The sequence below is a fragment of the Eucyclogobius newberryi genome, unplaced genomic scaffold (genome assembly GCF_026437365.1).
Source record: "Eucyclogobius newberryi isolate DKJ021-1_F unplaced genomic scaffold, fEucNew1.0.hap1 SCAF_12, whole genome shotgun sequence".
Classification (NCBI taxonomy): Eukaryota; Metazoa; Chordata; class Actinopteri; order Gobiiformes; family Gobiidae; genus Eucyclogobius; species Eucyclogobius newberryi.
In genome coordinates, this window is record NW_027315746.1 from 2,228,496 (window position 1) to 2,255,675 (window position 27,180).

At 46.5% G+C, this 27,180-nt stretch overlaps 1 protein-coding gene across 1 annotated transcript; it reads left to right on the forward strand.

Moving 5' to 3' along the window:
• The first annotated feature begins 4,066 nt into the window (after positions 1-4,066).
• Positions 4,067-27,180, forward strand: LOC140355921 (tissue factor-like). Its single transcript, XM_072440571.1, has 7 exons — positions 4,067-4,243; positions 13,239-13,350; positions 16,690-16,779; positions 18,388-18,491; positions 18,874-19,052; positions 23,925-24,087; positions 25,928-27,180. Exons 1-7 carry the CDS (start codon positions 4,171-4,173, stop codon positions 26,086-26,088), a joined length of 882 nt encoding a protein of 293 aa, XP_072296672.1. The 5' UTR covers positions 4,067-4,170; the 3' UTR covers positions 26,089-27,180.

The following is a 27,180-nucleotide window of genomic DNA, read 5'->3' on the forward strand; positions in this document are numbered from 1 at the left end:
ACTGTGGTGACCTGAACACTGTGGTGACCTGAACACGGTGTTGACCTGAACACTGTGGTGACCTGAACACTGTGGTGACCTGAACACCGTGTTGACCTGAACACTGTGGTGACCTGAACACTGTGTTGACCTGAACACTGTGGTGACCTGAACACTGTGGTGACCTGAACACTGTGGTGACCTGAACACGGTGTTGACCTGAACACTGTGGTGACCTGAACACTGTGGTGACCTGAACACAGGTTGTGGGATTTCCACATTTGTCTTAATCTAAAGTAAATGTTAAGTTTATGAACGTGACATTGTGTAACGTGTGTGAGCGGCGCTGAAGCTCGTGCTCAGTTAAACATGTGACCGCTCAACACCACACGACATCCGCCCGGAGGAAGCGTCTGGATGAGTGAAACATTGGCTTTCAAACGTCTGAACATTTCTGGATATGTTGAAAAAGTCCATTTATATCATTTTAAATCTCACGTTTGAATAAGTCGCAGATGAAATCACGTGGAATTCACCAAACGCCGTTCCTGAAGGAGAAATCGTGCTTTCGAGATGTTGAACGCGGCTCCATCGCTGACTCACGCGCCAAAAACGTCTCTTCACATCAAACCATTTCATTGTCTCTTAGCAACGGGTGGCCGCCTCCTCCTTTAACTCCTAGTTCCTATCTCCTAGCTCCTCACGGTCACTGCTCTGAGGAAACCAGGTCACACTGTCCCGTCCACAGCCGCCGCGTCGCCACGGCCACAGCCGACTCCTCACGCATTAGTTTATCTGCTGCCACGTGCCGACTTGTGCCGCATTTTGAGAGATTTTTTGAGAGTGTTTCCCGACGTGACTTTCCGAACGTGAATTTCCCGACGTGACTTTCCAGACGTGATGTCACTTCCTGTATGAGTGTCCCTGGTGTGATGTCACTTCCTGTATGAGTGTCCCTGGTGTGATGTCACTTCCTGTATGAGTGTCCCTGGTGTGATGTCACTTCCTGTATGAGTGTCCCTGGTGTGATGTCACTTCCTGTATGAGTGTCAGTGTGATGTCACTTCCTGTATGAGTGTCCCTGGTGTGATGTCACTTCCTGTATGAGTGTCAGTGTGATGTCACTTCCTGTATGAGTGTCCCTGGTGTGATGTCACTTCCTGTATGAGTGTCCCTGGTGTGATGTCACTTCCTGTCGTTTTCTACAGATTTTTCTAAAAAATTTCCACAAATACCTGCTTGATTAGTGTAAAACTATCATTTATATGTACGACAGGTATAAATACACCAGATAAAGTCAGAATTAGAAAACCCGTCTTGGGCCCTTTAAAGTGACAGGTTTGTGAATCATAAGTTTTGAGATTTCTTTCAAAAATAGTGAATCAAATATCATCAAATTCGATCTAGAGAAACTGTGAATCATGTGCTGGTGGTTTTGACTCAGATTCCTCAGAGTTCCTTCCGTCACAAACAGAGAAACTTGATCCAGACCGAGCTGCGTCCTGTTCCTGGACTCAACACGCAGGACACGCAGTGGTTTGGAGTACCTGGTGTACTACAGAAGTATTTGTGACGTGTGTCGTGAGACGGGAAAGACACGCAGTGGTTTGGAGTACCTGGTGTACTACAGAAGTATTTGTGACGTGTGTCGTGAGACGGGAAAGTCACGCAGTGGTTTGGAGTACCTGGTGTACAACAGAAGTATTTGTGAATAAACTGCTCTGTCACAAATGTTTATTTACACATTCTCTCTGAGTGATTCTGTGGCATTTAGAGGGAAACAGAGAAACCAGGACAGGACCAGGACAGGACAGGACAGGACCAGGACAGGACCAGGACAGGACCAGGACAGGACCAGGACCAGGACAGGACCAGGACAGGACCAGGACAGGACAGGACCAGGACAGGACCAGGACAGGACCAGGACAGGACAGGACAGGACAGGACCAGGACAGGACCAGGACAGGACCAGGACAGGACCAGGACCAGGACAGGACCAGGACAGGACCAGGACAGGACAGGACAGGACAGGACCAGGACAGGACCAGGACAGGACCAGGACAGGACCAGGACAGGACAGGACAGGACCAGGACAGGACCAGGACCAGGACAGGACCAGGACAGGACCAGGACAGGACCAGGACCAGGACCAGGACAGGACAGGACAGGACCAGGACCAGGACAGGACCAGGACAGGACCAGGACAGGACCAGGACCAGGACCAGGACAGGACCAGGACCAGGACCAGGACCAGGACAGGACAGGACCAGGACAGGACCAGGACAGGACCAGGACAGGACCAGGACCAGGACCAGGACAGGACAGGACAGGACAGGACCAGGACCAGGACCAGGACCAGGACCAGGACCAGGACCAGGACCAGGACCAGGACCAGGACCAGGACCAGGACAGGACCAGGACCAGGACAGGACCAGGACCAGGACAGGACCAGGACAGGACCAGGACCAGGACCAGGACAGGACCAGGACAGGACCAGGACAGGACCAGGACAGGACAGGACCAGGACAGGACCAGGACCAGGACAGGACAGGACCAGGACAGGACCAGGACAGGACCAGGACCAGGACAGGACCAGGACAGGACCAGGACAGGACCAGGACCAGGACCAGGACCAGGACAGGACAGGACCAGGACAGGACCAGGACCAGGACCAGGACCAGGACCAGGACCAGGACAGGACAGGACCAGGACAGGACCAGGACCAGGACCAGGACCAGGACAGGACCAGGACAGGACCAGGACAAGGACAGATAATGAGACTTTATTGTTAGACTTGAACTCGAGACTTTTAGTCACATTTTAATGACCAAAGAGTTCAATGTTTTGGACCTTTTTACTTTGTAACGACTGAAGCTCGTTCACAGCTTTAGAAATATGTAAAAGATGTTAGAGTTTAAACGTTAGAGTCCAGACGTTAGAGTCCAGACGTTAGAGTCCAGACGTTAGAGTCCAGACGTTAGAGTCCAGACGTTAGAGTCCAGATGTTAGAGTCCAGATGTTAGAGTCCAGATGTTAGAGTCCAGATGTTAGAGTCCAGATGTTAGAGTCCAGACCAGGAGAGGGCGCTGATGAGCAGAATACTTGTTCTCACAGTGAAGGTTTCTTTCCTCCACTTTTATCAGAGTTCAGAGTTTAATTCTGAGTTTAGAGTTTGAAGCACAGGAAGTTCCCATGAACTACACAGTTCCAGCGTAAATAAACACATTTCCCATGATGCTCAGCAGCTTTACGTTCTGAGAATCATTGAGTCATAAAGTGAATCAGAAATTCAATAATTTTCTTCCTCTTATACCTGTTCAGGGTCGTGACTTTGGGCCTTAGGCGGGGCCCACCCTCGACAGGGGCCATGTCGTCACAGGGCCAAGAATGAATCAGAAATAATCATTCCTCATTTTTAACTGAAGCTGGAGGCTTTTTCCTCTGATTCATGTTCACGTCACAAATCTGACAATTCTGAATTTTAAATGTTTTTATAACGTTGCGATTTTATGTCTTTGTTACAAATTTGGTCGGCCCTCTCTCTCTCCCCCCTCTCTCTCTCTCTCTATCTCTCACATTCCAGAAGGTTCTGCTCTGTTTCCCTGGAGCTTTACTCGGATCATGAGTTTCACATTCCTACAACTGTTGTTACTCCTCTCTCTGTGAGTCAGATGCCCTCCCGTCCTCCTGCGTGTGCTCTCTGTGAGTCAGATGCCCTCCCGTACCGCTCCAGCGCAGACTGTGCTTGTGCCTTTGGGCAGGACACTGGAGCGAGTGACTGGCGTGTGAGAGGAGGAGGTGGGCGGGGCAGATAGTAAAGACAGCTTCATGAATGAATAACACTCTGTAAAATGTCTTTGAGCGTCAAGAAAGACACTTTACACCTTTGTGTTATTTTACACACAAGGTTTAGTCCTAGTTTCTGCAGCGTCTCTCCCGAAGCAGCAGCTGTGGTTCTTGTGAAGGGGGAGGGTCTATGTGCACAGGGGGCGTGGCCAGGGGGAGGGTCCCTCTTGCGTTCTGGTTGGGATCTGGGGCCGGACCCCTAACAGAACCCCACATCTCTGCTCGGGACGCTCCTCTCAGACGGGACGCTCCTCTCAGACGGGACGCTCCTCTCAGACGGGACGCTCCTCTCAGACGGGACGCTCCTCTCAGACGTGCAGGACGCTCACACTTGAGGAGCAGAAGATGGAGCTGCTGCTGCTGCTCTGGAGCTTCAGCCTCTGGAGCTCGTGGGCGTGGCCGGCGTCGTCTCTCACAGGTAAAAACTGATCCACAAGAGGCTGAAGATAAGAGCCAGACGGTTACGCAAGAGACGCAAGAGACGCACACAAAGCCTCACAGTCTGGACTTCATTTCATTCAGTGTGTGTCTGAGGCTGGGGACAGAGGACACTTTGTGTTTGTGTCTGAGGCTGAGGACAGAGGCTGAAGACAGAGGACAGAGGACAGTTTGTGTCTGTGTCTGAGGCCGAGGACAGAGGACAGATTGTGTCTGTGTCTGAGGCCGAGGACAGAGGACAGTTTGTGTCTGAGGCTGAGGACAGATGACAGTTTGTGTTTGTGTCTGAGGCTGAGGACAGAGGCTGAGGACAGAGGACAGAGGACAGTTTGTGTCTGAGGCTGAGGACAGAGGCTGAGGACAGTTTGTGTCTGTGTCTGAGGCCGAGGACAGAGGACAGATTGTGTCTGTGTCTGAGGCCGAGGACAGAGGACAGTTTGTGTCTGAGGCTGAGGACAGAGGACAGATTGTGTCTGTGTCTGAGGCCAAGGACAGAGGACAGTTTGTGTCTGAGGCTGAGGACAGATGACAGTTTGTGTTTGTGTCTGAGGCTGAGGACAGAGGCTGAGGACAGAGGACAGAGGACAGTTTGTGTCTGAGGCTGAGGACAGAGGCTGAGGACAGTTTGTGTCTGTGTCTGAGGCCAAGGACAGAGGACAGTTTGTATTTGTGTCTGAGGCTGAGGACAGATGACAGAGGACAAAGGACAGTTTGTGTTTGTGTCTGAGGCTGAGGACAGAGGCTGAGGACAGTTTGTGTCTGTGTCTGAGGCCGAGGACAGAGGACAGTTTGTGTCTGAGGCTGAGGACAGAGGCTGAGGACAGAGGCTGAGGACAGAGGACAGTTTGTGTCTGTGTCTGAGGCTGAGGACAGAGGCTGAGGACAGAGGACAGTTTGTGTCTGTGTCAGAGGCTGAGGACAGAGGACAGTTTGTGTCTGAGGCTGAGGACAGAGGCTGAGGACAGAGGCTGAGGACAGAGGACAGTTTGTGTCTGTGTCTGAGGCTGAGGACAGAGGCTGAGGACCGAGGCTGAGGACAGAGGACAGAGGCTGAGGACAGAGGACAGAGGCTGAGGACAGAGGACAGAGGACAGAGGCTGAGGACAGAGGACAGAGGCTCAATAAAAGAGTCGGAACAGGAGTGAACGTGAAGCAGAAGACGAGAGGAGCTGGGACTGTCCTCAGAACGAGTCCAGGACAAAAGACACAGAAACTATAGATTTTCACGTTCTCGACGGAAATATGACACTTTTTCCGTCCGTCGTCATAGAAACGTAAAAAGTATCTGACATTATTTACCTGGAATTCATTTGTTTTTGCTTTAGTTGTCGTTCCAAACACTTCAAACCGTGAACTCTTAACGTTCCGAGGACGTTAAAGGCTCAGAACTGTAGAAAGTATCAAGTATAAAGTACAAAGTATTAAGTACTTCAACAAGTTTAATGATTAAATATAATAAAATGTGAACAATCCTGTGAGTCCCGCTTCAAACACTGTAAGGTCTTTCAGAGTGAACTTTGACCCGCTTCTCTCACTCAGACTCTGGATCATCAAAGCAAAGTTTATAATCCCATCGTCACATCTGATCGTTTATAATCCCATCGTTACATCTGATCGTTTATAATCCCATCGTTACATCTGATCGTTTATAATCCCATCGTTACATCTGATCGTTTATAATCCCATCGTTACATCTGATCGTTTATAATCCCATCGTTACATCTGATCGTTTATAATCCCATCGTTACATCTGATCGTTTATAATCCCATCGTTACATGATCGTTTATAATCCCATCGTTAAATCTGATCGTTTATAATCCCATCGTTACATCTGATCGTTTATAATCCCATCGTCACATCTGATCGTTTATAATCCCATCGTTACATCTGATCGTTTATAATCCCATCGTTACATCTGATCGTTTATAATCCCATCGTTACATCTGATCGTTTATAATCCCATCGTTACATGATCGTTTATAATCCCATCGTTACATCTGATCGTTTATAATCCCATCGTTACATGATCGTTTATAATCCCATCGTTACATCTGATCGTTTATAATCCCATCGTTACATGATCGTTTATAATCCCATCGTTACATCTGATCGTTTATAATCCCATCGTTACATGATCGTTTATAATCCCATCGTTACATGATCGTTTATAATCCCATCGTTACATGATCGTTTATAATCCCATCGTTACATCTGATCGTTTATAATCCCATCGTTACATGATCGTTTATAATCCCATCGTTACATCTGATCGTTTATAATCCCATCGTTACATCTGATCGTTTATAATCCCATCGTTACATCTGATCGTTTATAATCCCATCGTTACATGATCGTTTATAATCCCATCGTTACATGATCGTTTATAATCCCATTGTTACATCTGATCGTTTATAATCCCATCGTTACATGATCGTTTATAATCCCATTGTTACATGATCGTTTATAATCCCATCGTTACATGATCGTTTATAATCCCATCGTCACATCTGATCGTTTATAATCCCATCGTTACATGATCGTTTATAATCCCATCGTTACATCTGATCGTTTATAATCCCATCGTTACATCTGATCGTTTATAATCCCATCGTTACATGATCGTTTATAATCCCATCGTTACATCTGATCGTTTATAATCCCATCGTTACATGATCGTTTATAATCCCATCGTTACATGATCGTTTATAATCCCATTGTTACATCTGATCGTTTATAATCCCATCGTTACATGATCGTTTATAATCCCATCGTTACATGATCGTTTATAATCCCATCGTTACATGATCGTTTATAATCCCATTGTTACATCTGATCGTTTATAATCCCATCGTTACATCTGATCGTTTATAATCCCATCGTTACATCTGATCGTTTATAATCCCATCGTTACATGATCGTTTATAATCCCATCGTTACATGATCGTTTATAATCCCATCGTTACATCTGATCGTTTATAATCCCATCGTTACATGATCGTTTATAATCCCATCGTTACATCTGATCGTTTATAATCCCATCGTTACATGATCGTTTATAATCCCATCGTTACATCTGATCGTTTATAATCCCATCGTTACATCTGATCGTTTATAATCCCATCGTTACATGATCGTTTATAATCCCATCGTTACATGATCGTTTATAATCCCATCGTTACATGATCGTTTATAATCCCATCGTTACATGATCGTTTATAATCCCATCGTTACATGATCGTTTATAATCCCATCGTTACATCTGATCGTTTATAATCCCATCGTTACATCTGATCGTTTATAATCCCATCGTTACATCTGATCGTTTATAATCCCATCGTTACATGATCGTTTATAATCCCATCGTTACATCTGATCGTTTATAATCCCATCGTTACATGATCGTTTATAATCCCATCGTTACATGATCGTTTATAATCCCATCGTTACATCTGATCGTTTATAATCCCATCGTTACATGATCGTTTATAATCCCATCGTTAATTGATCGTTTATAATCCCATCGTTACATGATCGTTTATAATCCCATCGTTACATCTGATCGTTTATAATCCCATCGTTACATGATCGTTTATAATCCCATCGTTACATCTGATCGTTTATAATCCCATCGTTACATCTGATCGTTTATAATCCCATCGTTACATGATCGTTTATAATCCCATCGTTACATGATCGTTTATAATCCCATCGTTACATGATCGTTTATAATCCCATCGTTACATGATCGTTTATAATCCCATCGTTACATGATCGTTTATAATCCCATCGTTACATCTGATCGTTTATAATCCCATTGTTACATCTGATCGTTTATAATCCCATCGTTACATGATCGTTTATAATCCCATCGTTACATGATCGTTTATAATCCCATTGTTACATCTGATCGTTTATAATCCCATCGTTACATCTGATCGTTTATAATCCCATCGTTACATCTGATCGTTTATAATCCCATCGTTACATGATCGTTTATAATCCCATCGTTACATCTGATCGTTTATAATCCCATCGTTACATCTGATCGTTTATAATCCCATCGTTACATGATCGTTTATAATCCCATCGTTACATGATCGTTTATAATCCCATCGTTACATCTGATCGTTTATAATCCCATCGTTACATCTGATCGTTTATAATCCCATCGTTACATCTGATCGTTTATAATCCCATCGTTACATCTGATCGTTTATAATCCCATCGTTACATCTGATCGTTTATAATCCCATCGTTACATCTGATCGTTTATAATCCCATCGTTACATGATCGTTTATAATCCCATCGTTACATCTGATCGTTTATAATCCCATCGTTACATCTGATCGTTTATAATCCCATCGTTACATCTGATCGTTTATAATCCCATCGTTACATGATCGTTTATAATCCCATCGTTACATCTGATCGTTTATAATCCCATCGTTACATGATCGTTTATAATCCCATCGTTACATGATCGTTTATAATCCCATCGTTACATCTGATCGTTTATAATCCCATCGTTACATCTGATCGTTTATAATCCCATCGTTACATGATCGTTTATAATCCCATCGTTACATGATCGTTTATAATCCCATCGTTACATGATCGTTTATAATCCCATCGTTACATCTGATCGTTTATAATCCCATCGTTACATCTGATCGTTTATAATCCCATCGTTACATGATCGTTTATAATCCCATCGTTACATCTGATCGTTTATAATCCCATCGTTACATCTGATCGTTTATAATCCCATCGTTACATCTGATCGTTTATAATCCCATCGTTACATCTGATCGTTTATAATCCCATCGTTACATCTGATCGTTTATAATCCCATCGTTACATCTGATCGTTTATAATCCCATCGTTACATGATCGTTTATAATCCCATCGTTACATCTGATCGTTTATAATCCCATCGTTACATGATCGTTTATAATCCCATCGTTACATCTGATCGTTTATAATCCCATCGTTACATCTGATCGTTTATAATCCCATCGTTACATGATCGTTTATAATCCCATCGTTACATGATCGTTTATAATCCCATCGTTACATGATCGTTTATAATCCCATCGTTACATGATCGTTTATAATCCCATCGTTACATCTGATCGTTTATAATCCCATCGTTACATCTGATCGTTTATAATCCCATCGTTACATCTGATGCAAAAATATGAGATTCTGTCTTTGGTTGAGCCTGACCCTCTGTGATAAGATAAGATATTCCTTTATTGTCCCACTTGGAGAAATTTCATTGTTGCAACGCAGGAAGATACAGAAGAACAGATCACTTATAGGAAGTCTGAAAAACACTTTCAGTAGAAGATCTCCTATAAATAAATAAAAACTCCCATAGACAAATAAATAAATAAATAAATACCATGTCATGTGTCACGACAGCACATGGATTGCACATGAATTTCACAGTAATTGCACATGAATTGCACATATGACAGAATTGTGAGTGTTCAGGACTAACAGTGTTTGTTATAAAGTCTGACAGCAGCAGAAGGAAAGACTGATGTCATCAGTGTGATGTCATCAATGTGATGTCATCAGTGTGATGTCAGTGTGATGTCATCAGTGTGATGTCAGTGTGATGTCATCAGTGTGATGTCAGTGTGATGTCATCAGTGTGATGTCATCAATGTGATGTCATCAGTGTGATGTCATCAGTGTGATGTCATGTTTTATGGTCTTATTGTGTTGTGTTTATATTGTATATTTGTTTACACTCTGGTTGCTATGGTAACAGCTGTGGATTTACCTCTGCTTATGTCAGATTTGTGCTCGTGTCCAACCAGGAAGTACAATTACAAACTTTACACAAACGGTCAAATGTTTAGTTCTTAAAACTGGCCAACCAGAAGTCTGCACTCTGATAGGTTGACTTTTCAAAGTGGGTGTGGCTATTGTACATCTATATTTTGTGAAATTATGATCAAGAAAATTGACCTTTTCAGCTGTTTTGATTCAGATTACAATGATCAAAACTGTGCTGGCACTGTATGTATTCTCCATAGCAACAGCATAGCAACAGCTGTGTGAGTTCAGGGGGCGGGGCTTTGGAGTGGTTCAGAGCCTCTGGTGAAACGTTGCATCTTGTTCTTACAGCGTCATGACCTCTGCACCTCTGAGCATGACTAACACTGCACATGATCCTAGCTTTTGTTTATTAGAGTTTTGTTTATAAGAGTTTTGTTTATAAGAGTTTTGTTTATAAGAGTTTTGTTCATAAGAGTTTTGTTTATAAGAGTTTTGTTTATAAGAGTTTTGTTTATAAGAGTTTTGTTCATAAGAGTTTTGTTCATAAGAGTTTTGTTCATAAGAGTTTTGTTTATAAGAGTTTTGTTTATAAGAGTTTTGTTTATAAGAGTTTTGTTTATAAGAGTTTTGTTTATAAGAGTTTTGTTCATAAGAGTTTTGTTCATAAGAGTTTTGTTCATAAGAGTTTTGTTTATAAGAGTTTTGTTTATAAGAGTTTTGTTTATAAGAGTTTTGTTTATAAGAGTTTGTTTATAAGAGTTTTGTTTATAAGAGTTTTGTTTATAAGAGTTTTTGTTCATAAGAGTTTTGTTTATAAGAGTTTTGTTTATAAGAGTTTTTGTTTATAAGAGTTTGTTTATAAGAGTTTGTTTATAAGAGTTTTGTTCATAAGAGTTTTGTTTATAAGAGTTTTTGTTTATAAGAGTTTTGTTTATAAGAGTTTTGTTTATAAGAGTTTTGTTTATAAGAGTTTGTTTATAAGAGTTTTGTTTATAAGAGTTTTGTTTCTAAGAGTTTTGTTTATAAGAGTTTTGTTTATAAGAGTTTTGTTTATAAGAGTTTGTTTATAAGAGTTTGTTTATAAGAGTTTTGTTCATAAGAGTTTTGTTTATAAGAGTTTTGTTTATAAGAGTTTTTGTTTATAAGAGTTTTGTTTATAAGAGTTTTGTTTATAAGAGTTTTGTTTATAAGAGTTTGTTTATAAGAGTTTTGTTTATAAGAGTTTTGTTTCTAAGAGTTTTGTTTATAAGAGTTTTGTTTATAAGAGTTTTGTTTATAAGAGTTTGTTTATAAGAGTTTTGTTTATAAGAGTTTGTTTATAAGAGTTTTGTTTATAAGAGTTTTGTTTATAAGAGTTTGTTTATAAGAGTTTTGTTTATAAGAGTTTTGTTTATAAGAGTTTTGTTTATAAGAGTTTTGTTTATAAGAGTTTGTTTATAAGAGTTTTGTTTATAAGAGTTTTGTTTCTAAGAGTTTTGTTTATAAGAGTTTTGTTTATAAGAGTTTGTTTATAAGAGTTTTGTTCATAAGAGTTTTGTTTATAAGAGTTTTGTTTATAAGAGTTTTGTTTATAAGAGTTTTGTTCATAAGAGTTTTGTTCATAAGAGTTTTGTTTATAAGAGTTTTGTTTATAAGAGTTTTGTTTATAAGAGTTTTGTTTATAAGAGTTTTGTTTATAAGAGTTTTGTTTATAAGAGTTTTGTTTATAAGAGTTGTGTTTATAAGAGTTTTGTTTATAAGAGTTTGTTTATAAGAGTTTTGTTTATATTGTTTATAAGAGTTTTGTTTATAAGAGTTTTGTTCATAAGAGTTTTGTTTATAAGAGTTTTGTTTATAAGAGTTTTGTTTATAAGAGTTTTGTTTATAAGAGTTTTGTTCATAAGAGTTTTGTTTATAAGAGTTTTGTTTCTAAGAGTTTTGTTTATAAGAGTTTTGTTTCTAAGAGTTTTGTTTATAAGAGTTTTGTTTATAAGAGTTTTGTTTATAAGAGTTTTGTTCATAAGAGTTTTGTTTATAAGAGTTTTGTTCATAAGAGTTTTGTTTATAAGAGTTTGTTTATAAGAGTTTTGTTCATAAGAGTTTTGTTTATAAGAGTTTTGTTCATAAGAGTTTTGTTTATAAGAGTTTTGTTTATAAGAGTTTTGTTTATAAGAGTTTGTTTATAAGAGTTTTGTTTATAAGAGTTCTTCTATTAAGAGTGTTTTTTAAACTTCCTATAAGTTATCTGTCCTTTCCTTCTGGATCTACTGCGTTGCAACCATGAAATTTCCCCATGTGTGGACAATAAAGGAATATCTTATCTTATTGTAGTAAAAGTACATGAAACTATAGTAAAAGTACAGGAAACTATTGGACTTGGTTCATTTCAAGGACAGAATGTGCCAAACAAGTACAAGTGTTTCCTCATGTTCTGCTGCACCCAACAAGTACTGAACAAACCAGGTCTAAACCAGGTCTAAACCAGATCTAAACAAGGACTAAACCAGGACTAAACCAGGTCTAAACCAGGTCTAAACAAGGACTAAACCAGGACTAAACCAGGTCTAAACCAGGACTAAACCAGGACTAAACCAGGACTAAACCAGGACTAAACCAGGTCTAAACCAGGACTAAACCAGGTCTAAACCAGGACTAAACCAGGACTAAACCAGGACTAAACCAGGTTTACACCAGGTCTAAACCAGGTCTAAACCCGGACTTCTAAACCCGGACTGAACCAGGTCTAAACCAGATCTAAACAAGGACTAAACCAGGACTAAACCAGGTCTAAACCAGGTCTAAACCAGGTCTAAACCAGGACTAAACCAGGACTAAACCAGGTCTAAACCAGGTCTAAACCAGGACTAAACCAGGACAACAGCAGGTTTAGAGTGATATATTTAGATGTGTTTGGGGGCGTGGTCCCATTGTCCACATCTGCGTTGACACAAACTCAGCTGTTCAGTCTTTTCTTGGACTCCAGTCGAGTCCTGAAGAGAAACATAACAGTGATGTTGTCATGGATACGAGGGCTGGGTCACATGACATCACACAGTCGCGTTTATTAAGGTCTGAGCGATTCAAAGTGCCAGGCCTCAAAACAAGACTTCAATGTGGTAAATGTTTTGAAGTTTGTGAAGAAAAGTTGAAGAATGAAGTTGAAATCATATTTATTCTGTGTCTGTTTCCTCTGGTCGTCCTCAGATTCGGAGCCTCCCAAAGCAGAGAACGTCCACTGGGTTTCTCTGGACTTCAAGACCATCCTGAGGTGGTCTGCTCCTGCCTCCAACTACACGTTCACTGTGCTTTTCTCAGAGTAAGTTCTGCTCCTGTATCCTGAACACCAGGGGGCGCTGTGGCCGTGACCAGAGCGTGACCGGGACGTGACCGGGACGTGACCAGGACGTGACCAGGAAGTGACCAGGAAGTGACCAGGAAGTGACCAGGAAGTGACCAGGACGTGACCGGAACGAGACCGGAACGTGACCAGGAGGTGACCGGGACGTGACCAGGACATGACCAGGAAGTGACAAGAATGTGACCAGGACGTGACCAGGACATGACCAGGACGTGACCAGGACATGACCAGGAAGTGACAAGAATGTGACCAGGACGTGACCAGGACTTGACCAGGACGTGACCAGGACATGACCAGGAAGTGACAAGAATGTGACCAGGACGTGATCAGGACATGACCAGAGCGTGACCGGGACGTGACCGGGACGTGACCGGGACGTGACCGGGACATGACCAGGAAGTGACAAGAATGTGACCAGGACGTGACCAGGACTTGACCAGGACGTGACCAGGAAGTAACCAGGAAGTGACCAGGACGTGACCAGGAAGTGACAAGAATGTGACCAGGAGGTGACCAGGAAGTGACCAGGGCGTGACCAGGACGTGACCAGGACTTGACCAGGAAGTGACCAGGACGTGACCAGAACGAGACCGGAACGTGACCAGGAGGTGACCGGGAAGTGACCGGGAAGTGACAAGGAAGTGACCAGGACGTGTCCGGAACGTGACCAGGACGTGACCAGGACGTGACCAGGAAGTGACCAGGAAGTGACCAGGACGTGACCGGAACGAGACCGGAACGTGACCAGGAGGTGACCGGGAAGTGACCAGGATGTGACCTGAACGTGACCAGAACATGACCAGGAAGTGACCAGGAAGTGACCAGGACATGACCAGGAAGTGACAAGAATGTGACAGGACGTGACCAGGAAGTGACCAGGAAGTGACCAGGACATGACCAGGAAGTGACAAGAATGTGACCAGGACGTGACCAGGAAGTGACAGGACGTGACCAGGAAGTGACCAGGAAGTGACCAGGACGTGTCCGGAACGTGACCAGGAAGTGACCAGGAAGTGACAAGAACGTGACCAGGACATGACCAGGAAGTGACCAGGAAGTGACCAGGAAGTGACCAGGACGTGACCAGGACGTGACCAGAACGAGACTGGAACGTGACCAGGAGGTGACCGGGAAGTGACCAGGATGTGACCTGAACGTGACCAGAACGAGACCGGAACGTGAGCAGGACGTGACCAGGAAGTGACCAGGACATGACCAGGAAGTGACAAGAATGTGACCAGGACGTGACCAGGAAGTGACAGGATGTGACCAGGAAGTGACAGGACGTGACCAGGAAGTGACCAGGACATTTCCGAAACGTGACCAGGACGTGACCAGGACGTGACCAGGACATGACCAGGAAGTGACAAGAATGTGACCAGGACGTGACCAGGAAGTGACAGGACGTGACCAGGAAGTGACAGGACGTGACAAGGAAGTGACCAGGAAGTGACCAGGACGTGTCCGGAACGTGACCAGAACATGACCAGGAAGTGACAAGAATGTAACCAGGACGTGACTAGGAAGTAACAGAACGTGACCAGAACGAGACCGGAACATGACCAGGAGGTGACCGGGAAGTGACCGGGAAGTGACCAGGATGTGACCTGAACGGGACCAGAACGAGACCGGAACGTTACCAGGACTAGTTATCGGCCCCTCTGTTATCCCTCTTCACCCTCTTTGGCCCCTCTCTTTCTGCCCCTCTTTTATCGGCCCCTCTGTTATCGGGTCCTCTCTATCGGCCCCTCTGTTATCGGCCCCTCTTCACCCTCTTTGGCCCCTGCACAAACGTATTACACACTTTTACTGGAATGTTCTCTGTTGGATCGTCTGAGAGAGTTTTACTGCCAGTGAAGAGAAGAAGAAGAGAAACAAGAAGAGAGGAGGAGAGAGAGAGAGAGAGGAGGAGAGAGAGAGAGAGAGAGAGGAGGAGAGAGAGAGAGAGGAGAGAGAGAGAGAGGGAGAGAGGAGAGAGAGAGAGGAGGAGAGAGAGGGAGAGAGAGAGAGAGGGAGAGATGTCTCTGCCTCAGGAAACCAACAAATTGAAATTCCTCAACAAAAAACATTATAAACATTCATCGTTCCAATAAAAACAGAGCAAAACCACAAACTTCCTCCTTTTTCTGTTTTTTGTAAATGACTATATGTACGTTCATTACTTTATATTTACATGTATACACATTATACACATATATATGTATATATGTATGTATTTCACTATTACTTCATTTCATCAACAGGAATCTGGACTTGGAAAGAAAAAGTGTTGAAGTGAAAAGCAGTTTAAAGTTTACAACATCAATGGAAAATGTACAAGAATAAAGTTACTTCAAAATACTATAAAATATACAAAGTACAAATAACTCAAGCAAGAGTGAAACAGTATTTGGGAAAAGGACTGTTCCAGTAAAAGAAACTGTAAGAGTAAGTTTTACAAAGTAATGTAAAGTAAAGTGAAGCTAATGTAAAGTACAAGTAAAGTAAACGTAAACGTAAATGTAAAGGAAAGTAAATTTAACATAGGGTAAAGGTAATGTAAAGTAAATTTAAAGTAAATTTAAAGTAAAGTAAATGGAAAGTAAAGTAAACGTGAAGCAAACGTAAAGTAAATGAAAAGTAAATGGAAAGTAAAAGTAAAGTTAATGTAAAGTAAAGTAAATCTAAAGGAAATGTAAAGGAAATGTAAAGGAAAGTAATTATAACGTAAAGTAAATTGAAAGTGAAGTAAATCTAAAGTAAATGTAAAGTAAAGAACCAAAATGTGAAATAAAGCACCACAATTCTGGTGTTTGCAATAAACTAACTCTAAAAATGAGACAAACTAAATCATATCTGAAGGAAACGGGTTCAAATCATTTCAAATGTGTAAACTTTACATATTCTTTGCATATTTGTAAACTTGATTTATGGCGTGCAATCTAGTTCTCCCACATGTCATCATTCCCTGCGTGCTACTGCACACCTGCAGCGTCGTTCCATAGCAGCACGTTTCCATGGTTACGCATGCCTGGTTGATGTGCCCGTGTGTGTTTATAGAGTTCCTTCAGTTACAAACATGACACAGAGAAAGATGAGAGATGATGCAATCTGTCGTGCTAATAAACAAACACATTTGTAAACATAATATCATACATCACATTTGTAAACTTAATATCATACATCACATTTGTAAACATAATATCATATATCACATTTGTAAACTTAATATCACATTTGTAAAGTTGGACTTTAGGCGGAGGGTTTAGAGGCAAAAGAAACACTCACGACAGAGAAACTTCTTCATTTTGGTTCCAGGGAAGACGACGACTGGAACACGATCGACGAGTGTATTCAGATCTCAGACACAGAGTGTGACCTGACCCACGAACTACTGCACAAAGACAGGTACACACACACACACACACACACACACACACACACACACACACACACACACACACACACACACACACACACACACACACACACACACACACACACACACACACACACACACACTCACCTGGTTTAGTCCTGGTTTAGTCCTGATTTAGACCTGATTTAGTCCTGGTTTAGACCTGGTTTAGTCCTGCTTTAGACCTGGTTTAGACCTGGTTTAGTCCTGGTTTAGTCCTGGTTTAGTCCTGGTTTAGTCCTGGTTTAGACCTGGTTTAGACCTGGTTTAGACCTGGTTTAGTCCTGGTTTAGACCTGGTTTAGTCCTGGTTTAGTCCTGGTTTAGTCCTGGTTTAGTCCTGTTTTAGTCCTGGTTTAGTCCTGGTTTAGACCTGGTTTAGTCCTGGTTTAGACCTGGTTTAGACCTGGTTTAGTCCTGGTTTAGTCCTGTTTTAGTCCTGGTTTAGTCCTGGTTTAGACCTGGTTTAGACCTGGTTTAGTCCTGGTTTAGTCCTGTTTTAGTCCTGTTTTAGTCCTGGTTTAGACCTGGTTTAGACCTGGTTTAGTCCTGCTTTAGACCTGGTTTAGACCTGGTTTAGTCCTGGTTTAGTCCTGGTTTAATCCTGGTTTAGTCCTGGTTTAGTCCTGGTTTAGACCTGGTTTAGTCCTGGTTTAGACCTGGTTTAGTCCTGGTTTAGTCCTGGTTTAGTCCTGGTTTAGCCCTGTTTTAGTCCTGGTTTAGTCCTGGTTTAGACCTGGTTTAGTCCTGGTTTAGACCTGGTTTAGACCTGGTTTAGTCCTGGTTTAGTCCTGTTTTAGTCCTGGTTTAGTCCTGGTTTAGACCTGGTTTAGACCTGGTTTAGTCCTGGTTTAGTCCTGTTTTAGTCCTGGTTTAGTCCTGGTTTAGACCTGGTTTAGACCTGGTTTAGTCCTGTTTTAGTCCTGGTTTAGTCCTGGTTTAGTCCTGGTTTAGACCTGGTTTAGACCTGGTTTAGACCTGGTTTAGTCCTGGTTTAGTCCTGTTTTAGTCCTGGTTTAGTCCTGGTTTAGACCTGGTTTAGACCTGGTTTAGACCTGGTTTAGTCCTGTTTTAGTCCTGGTTTAGTCCTGGTTTAGTCCTGGTTTGGACCTGGTTCAGTCCTGGTTTAGTCCTGGTTTAGACCTGGTTTAGACCTGGTTTAGACCTGGTTTAGTCCTGGTTTAGTCCTGTTTTAGTCCTGGTTTAGTCCTGGTTTAGACCTGGTTTAGACCTGGTTTAGACCTGGTTTAGTCCTGGTTTAGTCCTGTTTTAGTCCTGGTTTAGTCCTGGTTTAGACCTGGTTTAGACCTGGTTTAGACCTGGTTTAGTCCTGTTTTAGTCCTGGTTTAGTCCTGGTTTAGTCCTGGTTTGGACCTGGTTCAGTCCTGGTTTAGTCCTGGTTTAGACCTGGTTTAGACCTGGTTTAGACCTGGTTTAGTCCTGGTTTAGTCCTGTTTTAGTCCTGGTTTAGTCCTGGTTTAGACCTGGTTTAGACCTGGTTTAGACCTGGTTTAGACCTGGTTTAGACCTGGTTTAGAGGTCTGGCCTCAGTCGAGTGCCTCATTTGTCTTCTGACCTTCAGCTTCTCTTGCTCCTCAGGACTTTCACTGCAGACGTTCAGACTGAAGGGAGCATGAACAATGACTATGACCTGGAGGAGCTTCCACACACCTACTCTGATCCCTTCAACCCTTACAAACACAGTGAGTGTCAGGCCCCGTGTCGGGAGTCCAACCCACAACCTCCTCACTGAGAGCCACAACCCACAAACCGCTCCTCCACTATTACTTCAGCAGATTAGAAAGATTTATTGTACAAGTTCCTACAAGCGATGAATGAAAGCCTCCTCCTTTTCCTCATTCGCGCTCGCAGAGGAGAGGGTCAGAGGGTCAGAGGGTCAGAGGAGAGGGTCAAAGGGTCAGAGGAGAGGGTCAAAGGGTCAGAGGATCAGAGGGGAGGGTCAGAGGGTCAGAGGAGAGGGTCAGAAGGTCAGAGGAGAAGGTCAGAGGAGAGGGTCAGAGGAGAGGGTGAGAGGGTCAGAGGGTCAGAGAAGAGGGTCAGATGATTCACTGTGTTTTGCCGCAGGCGAGCTGAGTGCAGTGGCGTTCTCCATCCAGAAGGTGGCGGAGCGCTCGGTCACGTTGAACATCTCGGACCCTCTGACAGGGATCCACGGCCCGACCAAGCAGCTGTCCATCCGGGACGTTCTCAAGAAGGACCTGAAGTACAAAGTGTCCTACTACAAGGCCGGCAGCACGGGGAAGGTACGTCCGGCGATCGCCCAGCAAAGCGCGGCCTCGACAACAGGTTCGCTGGTCTGTAGTCTCTCCAGGCGTTCGCTGGTCTGTAGTCTCTCCAAGCATTCACTGGTCCGTAGTCTCTCCAGGCGTTCACTGGTCTGTAGTCTCTCCAGGTGTTCGCTGGTCTGGGGTCTCTCCAAGCGTTCCCTGGTCTGTAGTCTCTCCAAGCGTTCGCTGATCCGTAGTCTCTCCAGGCGTTCGCTGGTCTGTAGTCTCTCCAGGCGTTCAGTGGTCTGTAGTCTCTCCAGGTGTTCCCTGGTCTGTGGTCTCTCCAAGCGTTCGCTGGTCTGTAATCTCTCCAGGCGTTCGCTCGTCTGTAGTCTCTCCAGGCGTTCGCTGGTCTGTGGTCTCTCCAGGCGTTCGCTGGTCTGTAGTCTCTCCAGACGTTCGCTCGTCTGTAGTCTCTCCAGGCGTTCACTGGTCTGTAGTCTCTCCAGGTGTTCGCTGGTCTGTGGTCTCTCCAAGCGTTCGCTGGTCTGTAATCTCTCCAGGCGTTCGCTTTTCTGTAGTCTCTCCAGGCGTTCGTTGGTCTGTGGTCTCTCCAAGCGTTCGCTGGTCTGTAGTCTCTCCAGGCGTTCGCTCGTCTGTAGTCTCTCCAGGCGTTCGCTGGTCTGTGGTCTCTCCAAGCGTTCGCTGGTCTGTAATCTCTCCAGGCGTTCGCTCGTCTGTAGTCTCTCCAGGCGGTCGATTGTATGTAGTCTCTCCAGGTGTTCGCTGGTCCGTAATCTCTCCAGGCGTTCGCTGGTCCGTAATCTCTCCAGGCGTTCGCTGGTCTGTAGTCTCTCCAGGCGTTCACTGGTCTGTAGTCTCTCCAGGTGTTCACTGGTCTGTAGTCTCTCCAAGCGTTCGCTGGTCCGTAGTCTCTCCAGGCATTCGCTGGTCTGTAGTCTCTCCAGGCGTTCGCTGGTCTGTGGTCTCTCCAGGCGTTTGCTGGTCTGTAGTCTCTCCAGGCGTTCGCTGGTCTGTAGTCTGTCCAGGCGTTCGCTGGTCTGTGGTCTCTTCAGGCGTTCGCTGGTCTGTAGTCTCTCCAGGCGTTCGCTGGTCAGTAGTCTCCAGGCGTTCGCTCGTCTGTAGTCTCTCCAGGCGTCCGCTGGTCTGTAGTCTCTCCAGGCGTTCGCTCGTCTGTAGTCTCTCCAGGCGGTCGATTGTATGTAGTCTCTCCAGGCGTTCGCTGGTCTGTAGTCTCTCCAGGCGTTCGCTGGTCAGTAGTCTCTCCAGGCGTTCGCTGGTCTGTAGTCTCTCCAGGCATTCGCTCATCTGTAGTCTCTCCAGGCGGTCGATTGTATGTAGTCTCTCCAGGCGTTCGCTGGTCTGTAGTCTCTCCAGGCGTTCACTGGTCTGTGGTCTCTCCAGGCGTTCGCTGCTCTGTGGTCTCTCCAAGCGTTCGCTGGTCTGTGGTCTCTCCAAGCGTTCGCTGGTCTGTAATCTCTCCAGGCGTTTGCTCGTCTGTAGTCTCTCCAGGCGGTCGATTGTGTGTAGTCTCTCCAGGCGTTCGCTGGTCTGTAGTCTCTCCAGGCGGTCGATTGTATGTAGTCTCTCCAGGCGTTCGCTGGTCTGTAGTCTCTCCAGGCGTTCGCTGGTCTGCAGTCTCTCCAGGCGTTCGCTGGTCTGCAGTCTCTCCAGGCGTTCGCTGGTCTGCAGTCTCTCCAGGCGTTCACTGGTCTGCAGTCTCTCCAGGCGTTCGCTGGTCTGCAGTCTCTCCAGGCGTTCGCTGGTCTGTAGTCTCTCCAGGCGTTCACTGGTCTGCAGTCTCTCCAGGCGTTCGCTGGTCTGTGGTCTCTCCAGGCGTTCACTGGTCTGTAGTCTCTCCAGGCGTTCGCTGGTCTGTAGTCTCTCCAGTCGTTCGCTGGTCTGTGGTCTCTCCAGGCGTTCACTGGTCTGCAGTCTCTCCAGGCGTTCGCTGGTCTGTGGTCTCTCCAGGCGTTCGCTGGTCTGTAGTCTCTCCAGGCGGTCGATTTTATGTAGTCTCTCCAGGCGTTCGCTGGTCTGTAGTCTCTCCAGGCGTTCACTGGTCTGTGGTCTCTCCAGGCGTTCGCTGCTCTGTGTTCTCTCCAAGCGTTCGCTGGTCTGTGGTCTCTCCAAGCGTTCGCTGGTCTGTAATCTCTCCAGGCGTTCGCTCGTCTGTAGTCTCTCCAGGCGGTCGATTGTGTGTAGTCTCTCCAGGCGTTCGCTGGTCTGTAGTCTCTCCAGGCGGTCGATTGTATGTAGTCTCTCCAGGCGTTCGCTGGTCTGTAGTCTCTCCAGGCGTTCGCTGGTCTGCAGTCTCTCCAGGCGTTCGCTGGTCTGCAGTCTCTCCAGGCGTTCGCTGGTCTGCAGTCTCTCCAGGCGTTCACTGGTCTGCAGTCTCTCCAGGCGTTCGCTGGTCTGCAGTCTCTCCAGGCGTTCGCTGGTCTGTAGTCTCTCCAGGCGTTCACTGGTCTGCAGTCTCTCCAGGCGTTCGCTGGTCTGTGGTCTCTCCAGGCGTTCACTGGTCTGTAGTCTCTCCAGGCGTTCGCTGGTCTGTAGTCTCTCCAGGCGTTCGCTGGTCTGTGGTCTCTCCAGGCGTTCACTGGTCTGCAGTCTCTCCAGGCGTTCGCTGGTCTGTGGTCTCTCCAGGCGTTCGCTGGTCTGTAGTCTCTCCAGGCGGTCGATTTTATGTAGTCTCTCCAGGCGTTCGCTGGTCTGTAGTCTCTCCAGGCGTTCACTGGTCTTTGGTCTCTCCAGGCGTTCGCTGCTCTGTGGTCTCTCCAAGCGTTCGCTGGTCTATGGTCTCTCCAAGCGTTCGCTGGTCTGTAATCTCTCCAGGCGTTCGCTCGTCTGTAGTCTCTCCAGGCGGTCGATTTTATGTAGTCTCTCCAGGCGTTCGCTGGTCTGTAGTCTCTCCAGGCGTTCACTGGTCTGTAGTCTCTCCAGGCGTTCGCTGGTCTGTAGTCTCTCCAGGCGTTCGCTGGTCTGTGGTCTCTCCAGGCGTTCACTGGTCTGCAGTCTCTCCAGGCGTTCGCTGGTCTGTGGTCTCTCCAGGCGTTCGCTGGTCTGTAGTCTCTCCAGGCGGTCGATTGTATGTAGTCTCTCCAGGCGTTCGCTGGTCTGTAGTCTCTCCAGGCGTTCACTGATCTGTGGTCTCTCCAGGCGTTCGCTGCTCTGTGGTCTCTCCAAGCGTTCGCTGGTCTGTAATCTCTCCAGGCGTTCGCTCGTCTGTAGTCTCTCCAGGCGGTCGATTTTATGTAGTCTCTCCAGGCGTTCGCTGCTCTGTGGTCTCTCCAAGCGTTCGCTGGTCTGTAATCTCTCCAGGCGTTCGCTCGTCTGTAGTCTCTCCAGGCGGTCGATTTTATGTAGTCTCTCCAGGCGTTCGCTGCTCTGTAGTTGAGCTGTTAGAAGACCATAACTATTGAGCAGACAAAAGCACATCTTCTTTAAGTCATTACAGAGTCATGTTCAGCACAAATAGATCAGAAACTCCACATAATTCTCCCTCTCACAGAATGTCTCCGGATCCTTCCAGAATGTCTCCGGATCCTTCCAGAATGTCTCCGGATCCTTCCAGAATGTCTCTGGATCCTTCTGGGACGTTGCCGTGACGCCGGAGCATGAGAAACATCAGAGTTCCAGGAAACAGCAGATATGAGCGTCATTAGAGTTAATATTAAAATCAAAGTACTCAGGGTCCACAGAGAGTCCCAGGGTCGGGCGTGTGACCCTGTTGTAAGGCATGTGACCCTGTTGTCGGGCGTGTGACCCTGTTGTGGGGCGTGTGACCCTGTTGTCGGGCGCGTGACCCTGTTGTAAGGCGCGTGACCCTGTTGTAAGGCATGTGACCCTGTTGTCGGGCGCGTGACCCTGTTGTCGGGCGTGTGACCCTGTTGTGGGGCGTGTGACCCTGTTGTCAGGCGCGTGACCCTGTTGTCGGGCGCGTGACCCTGTTGTCGGGCGCGTGACCCTGTTGTCGGGCGCGTGACCCTGTTGTCGGGCGCGTGACCCTGTTGTCGGGCGCGTGACCCTGTTGTCGGGCGTGTGACCCTGTTGTCGGGCATGTGACCCTGTTGTCAGGCGCGTGACCCTGTTGTCGGGCGCGTGACCCTGTTGTCGGGCGCGTGACCCTGTTGTCGGGCGCGTGACCCTGTTGTCAGGCGCGTGATCCTGTTGTCGGGCGCGTGACCCTGTTGTCGGGCATGTGACCCTGTTGTCGGGCGCGTGACCCTGTTGTCAGGCATGTGACCCTGTTGTCAGGCGCGTGACCCTGTTGTCGGGCGCGTGACCCTGTTGTCGGGCATGTGACCCTGTTGTCGGGCGCGTGACCCTGTTGTCAGGCATGTGACCCTGTTGTCAGGCGCTTGACCCTGTTGTCGGGCATGTGACCCTGTTGTCGGGCGCGTGACCCTGTTGTCGGGCGCGTGACCCTGTTGTCGGGCATGTGACCCTGTTGTCGGGCGCGTGACCCTGTTGTCGGGCATGTGACCCTGTTGTCGGGCGCGTGACCCTGTTGTCAGGCATGTGACCCTGTTGTCAGGCGCTTGACCCTGTTGTCAGGCGCTTGACTCTGTTGTCGGGTGTGTGACCCTGTTGTCGGGCGTGTGACCCTGTTGTCAGGCATGTGACCCTGTTGTCGGGCGCGTGACCCTGTTGTCAGGCATGTGACCCTGTTGTCAGGCATGTGACCCTGTTGTCGGGCGCGTGACCCTGTTGTCGGGCGCGTGACCCTGTTGTCAGGCATGTGACCCTGTTGTCAAGCGCTTGACCCTGTTGTCAGGCGCTTGACCCTGTTGTCAGGCGCTTGACCCTGTTGTCGGGCGCGTGACCCTGTTGTCAGGCGTGTGACCCCGTTACATTGTTATATAAATGTATTTGTTTTGTCCCCAGAGAGACCTGATCGTGGACTCTAACATGGCCCAGATCCCAAACCTGGATCCCGGACAGAGCTACTGCTTCATGGTGGCAGCGTTTGTCCCGGGCCGTTCCAAGTCTGTCCAGCAGGGGGCGTGGAGCCCTCAGACCTGCACCTCGGGCTCGAGCATTCTGGAAGGTGAGACCCTCCCACACCTGTGCCACGCCTGTGCCACACCTGTGCCACGCCTGTGCTACGCCTGTGCCACGCCTGTGCCACGCCTGTGCCACGCCTGTGCCACGCCTGTGCCACACCTGTGCCACACCTGTGCCACGCCTGTGCCACGCCTGTGCCACACCTGTGCCACAACTACACCGGAATGTTCCGTTTATATGAGAGTGAATTCTGGATCAATTCTGGATCCCTCCATGCTGCTGTTGACTTCTCTGCATGTGAGGGGCGTGGCTAAAGCCTCTATGCCGCGTTTGAACCTCTCTTTATGTCATGCTAATGCTAATGCTAATGTTAGATGCATTATAAGCTGGAAATATCAGATTGTGGCTCTTGACAAAGCGAGTTCCGTGCGGCCACAAACAGGAAACAGCTGTTGCTAACGCGCTACGCTAGCTTTGTTTTGCTAAGAATCCACCAGAGAGACGCTTTCAGACCATCTCGACGCGCTTCCCTCCTCCTCCCCTCCTCCTCCTACCCTCCTCCCCTCCCCCTCCTCCTCCCCTCCTCCTCCTCCTGGTCCTCCCCTCCTCCTCCTCCTGGTCCTCCCCTCCTCCTCCTCCTCCTGGTCCTCCCCTCCTCCTCCTCCTGGTCCTCACACATGTTGTCCAGATGTGCAGACGTCCTCATCTCTCCTCTCCCTCCTCCTCCTCTCTCTCCTCCTCTCCCTCCTCCCCTCCTCCTCCTCCCCTCCCCCTCCTCCTCCCCTCCTCCTCCCCTCCCTCCTCCCCCTCCTCCTCCCCTCCTCCTCCTCCTGGTCCTCCCCTCCTCCTCCTCCTGGTCCTCACACATGTTGTCCAGATGTGCAGACGTCCTGCAGCTTCTCTTCCTGGACTCTCTCGTTAAACGTTCTTCATTAGTTTGTTTTGTTTTAAATCTTTCAGGAACAAAACGTCTTGTTTCGTAATTGCACTGAAACACCTGATTTTTACTCTTGAATCTTTGGTTTGGATGTTTTCTCCACCTTCACAGACGATCTGCTCCGTCCTTGGAACAAAAAATCATTTCATTTTTGAGGTGGATTCTGCGGCTTGTGGAAAAACAATAAAAACATGTTTATGGGTCAGAGTTGCTTCAGAACTTTTTCCATGACGTTTCACTGCGTTTTCCCAAAAGACTGAGACGTTAATAGAGCAGAAAAGCCCAGCGGTGAGAGCACCACATTTCACTCTTGAAAAGTGATCAAAAACCTGCTAAAAATACTTTTACTTAAGTCGCTTTTTATATCTTTATCTTTTAACTCCTGCCTCAGAGCTTTTCCTGCAGGAACACATTTGAGTTCTTCTGTTGTTGACACAAATCTCCCGTATTTAGGCTCTAAACCGGCTGAAAAACGAGCGGTTATTCCGCTCTTTGCGCCGCGTTCCATCAAAGGTCAGAGTTCAGACCTCGGAGCGACGTTTTCTCCACGTTTCTGAGTTGCGCTTGTCAAAAGTCGGGAAAACTGGCGAACAACCAGGAAAGTCTCTCAAATCTGCCAAAACGTGGATCTGAACATTGTTTCAACAGCGTGAGAGAGAGATTCAGCTTTTATTTGCGTTAGCTTCGTGTCGGCGTTAGCGACATTAGCATCGCGGCGTGTTTGTAACAGCAGAGGCTCCGAGACGCCGAGTCGACAAAATCAAAGGGAAACTAAAAACAAACACAATTATCGAGCTGAAAATGGAGCGTCTCATGAATCGTACATGTTATTTTGTTTGTTTGTTTGTTTGTTTGTTTGTGTGTGTGAAACTGAAGGTGTTGTTCGTGGTTACGTTACGTGGTTACGTTACGCAGCGTCTGATGGTGCGTCTTCTCTTCCTCTCAGAGCTGGACATGAGGACCGTCTTCCAGGCCGTCTTCATCCCTCTGGTGCTCCTCATCGTCCTGGTAACGGTGCTGGTGATCTACTGCAGGTTCTGTCGACGGAAACACAAGACCCCAGACTCACCGTCCCAGGGCCCCGCGGCCCACTGCACCGTGGTGTAGCACGTCTGCTTTTACTGTGAAGGGCTTTTACTGTGGAGGGCTTTTACTGTGGAGGACTTTTACTGTGGAGGACTTTTACTGTGGAGGGCTTTTACTGTGGAGGACTTTTACTGTGGAGGGCTTTTACTGTGGAGGGCTTTTACTGTGGAGGATTTTTACTGTGGAGGGCTTTTACTGTGAAGGGCTTTTACTGTGGAGGGCTTTTACTGTGGAGGACTTTTACTGTGGAGGGCTTTTACTGTGAAGGGCTTTTACTGTGGAGGGCTTTTACTGTGGAGGGCTTTTACTGTGGAGGATTTTTACTGTGGAGGGCTTTTACTGTGAAGGGCTTTTACTGTGGAGGATTTTTACTGTGGAGGGCTTTTACTGTGAAGGGCTTTTACTGTGGAGGGCTTTTACTGTGGAGGACTTTTACTGTGGAGGGCTTTTACTGTGAAGGGCTTTTACTGTGGAGGGCTTTTACTGTGGAGGGCTTTTACTGTGGAGGATTTTTACTGTGGAGGGCTTTTACTGTGAAGGGCTTTTACTGTGGAGGACTTTACTGTGGAGGGCTTTTACTGTGAAGGACTTTTACTGTGGAGGGCTTTTACTGTGGAGGGCTTTACTGTGGAGGGCTTTTACTGTGGAGGGCTTTTACTGTGAAGGGCTTTTACTGTGGAGGGCTTTTACTGTGGAGGACTTTTACTGTGGAGGGCTTTTACTGTGAAGGGCTTTTACTGTGGAGGGCTTTTACTGTGGAGGGCTTTTACTGTGGAGGATTTTTACTGTGGAGGGCTTTTACTGTGAAGGGCTTTTACTGTGGAGGATTTTTACTGTGGAGGGCTTTTACTGTGAAGGGCTTTTACTGTGGAGGGCTTTTACTGTGGAGGACTTTTACTGTGGAGGGCTTTTACTGTGAAGGGCTTTTACTGTGGAGGGCTTTTACTGTGGAGGGCTTTTACTGTGGAGGATTTTTACTGTGGAGGGCTTTTACTGTGAAGGGCTTTTACTGTGGAGGACTTTACTGTGGAGGGCTTTTACTGTGAAGGACTTTTACTGTGGAGGGCTTTTACTGTGGAGGGCTTTACTGTGGAGGGCTTTTACTGTGAAGGG

What these genes read in the sequence shown, in the direction of transcription:
- LOC140355921 (XM_072440571.1), top strand. Translation starts at nt 4,171, where the DNA reads ATGGAGCTGCTGCTGCTGCTCTGGAGCTTCAGCCTCTGGAGCTCGTGG. An exon ending in TTCACTGTGCTTTTCTCAGA is followed by an intron (nt 13,351 to 16,689) that starts GTAAGTTCTGCT and finishes TTTTGGTTCCAG; the next exon opens with GGAAGACGACGACTGGAACA. An exon ending in AGGCCGGCAGCACGGGGAAG is followed by an intron (nt 19,053 to 23,924) that starts GTACGTCCGGCG and finishes TTTTGTCCCCAG; the next exon opens with AGAGACCTGATCGTGGACTC.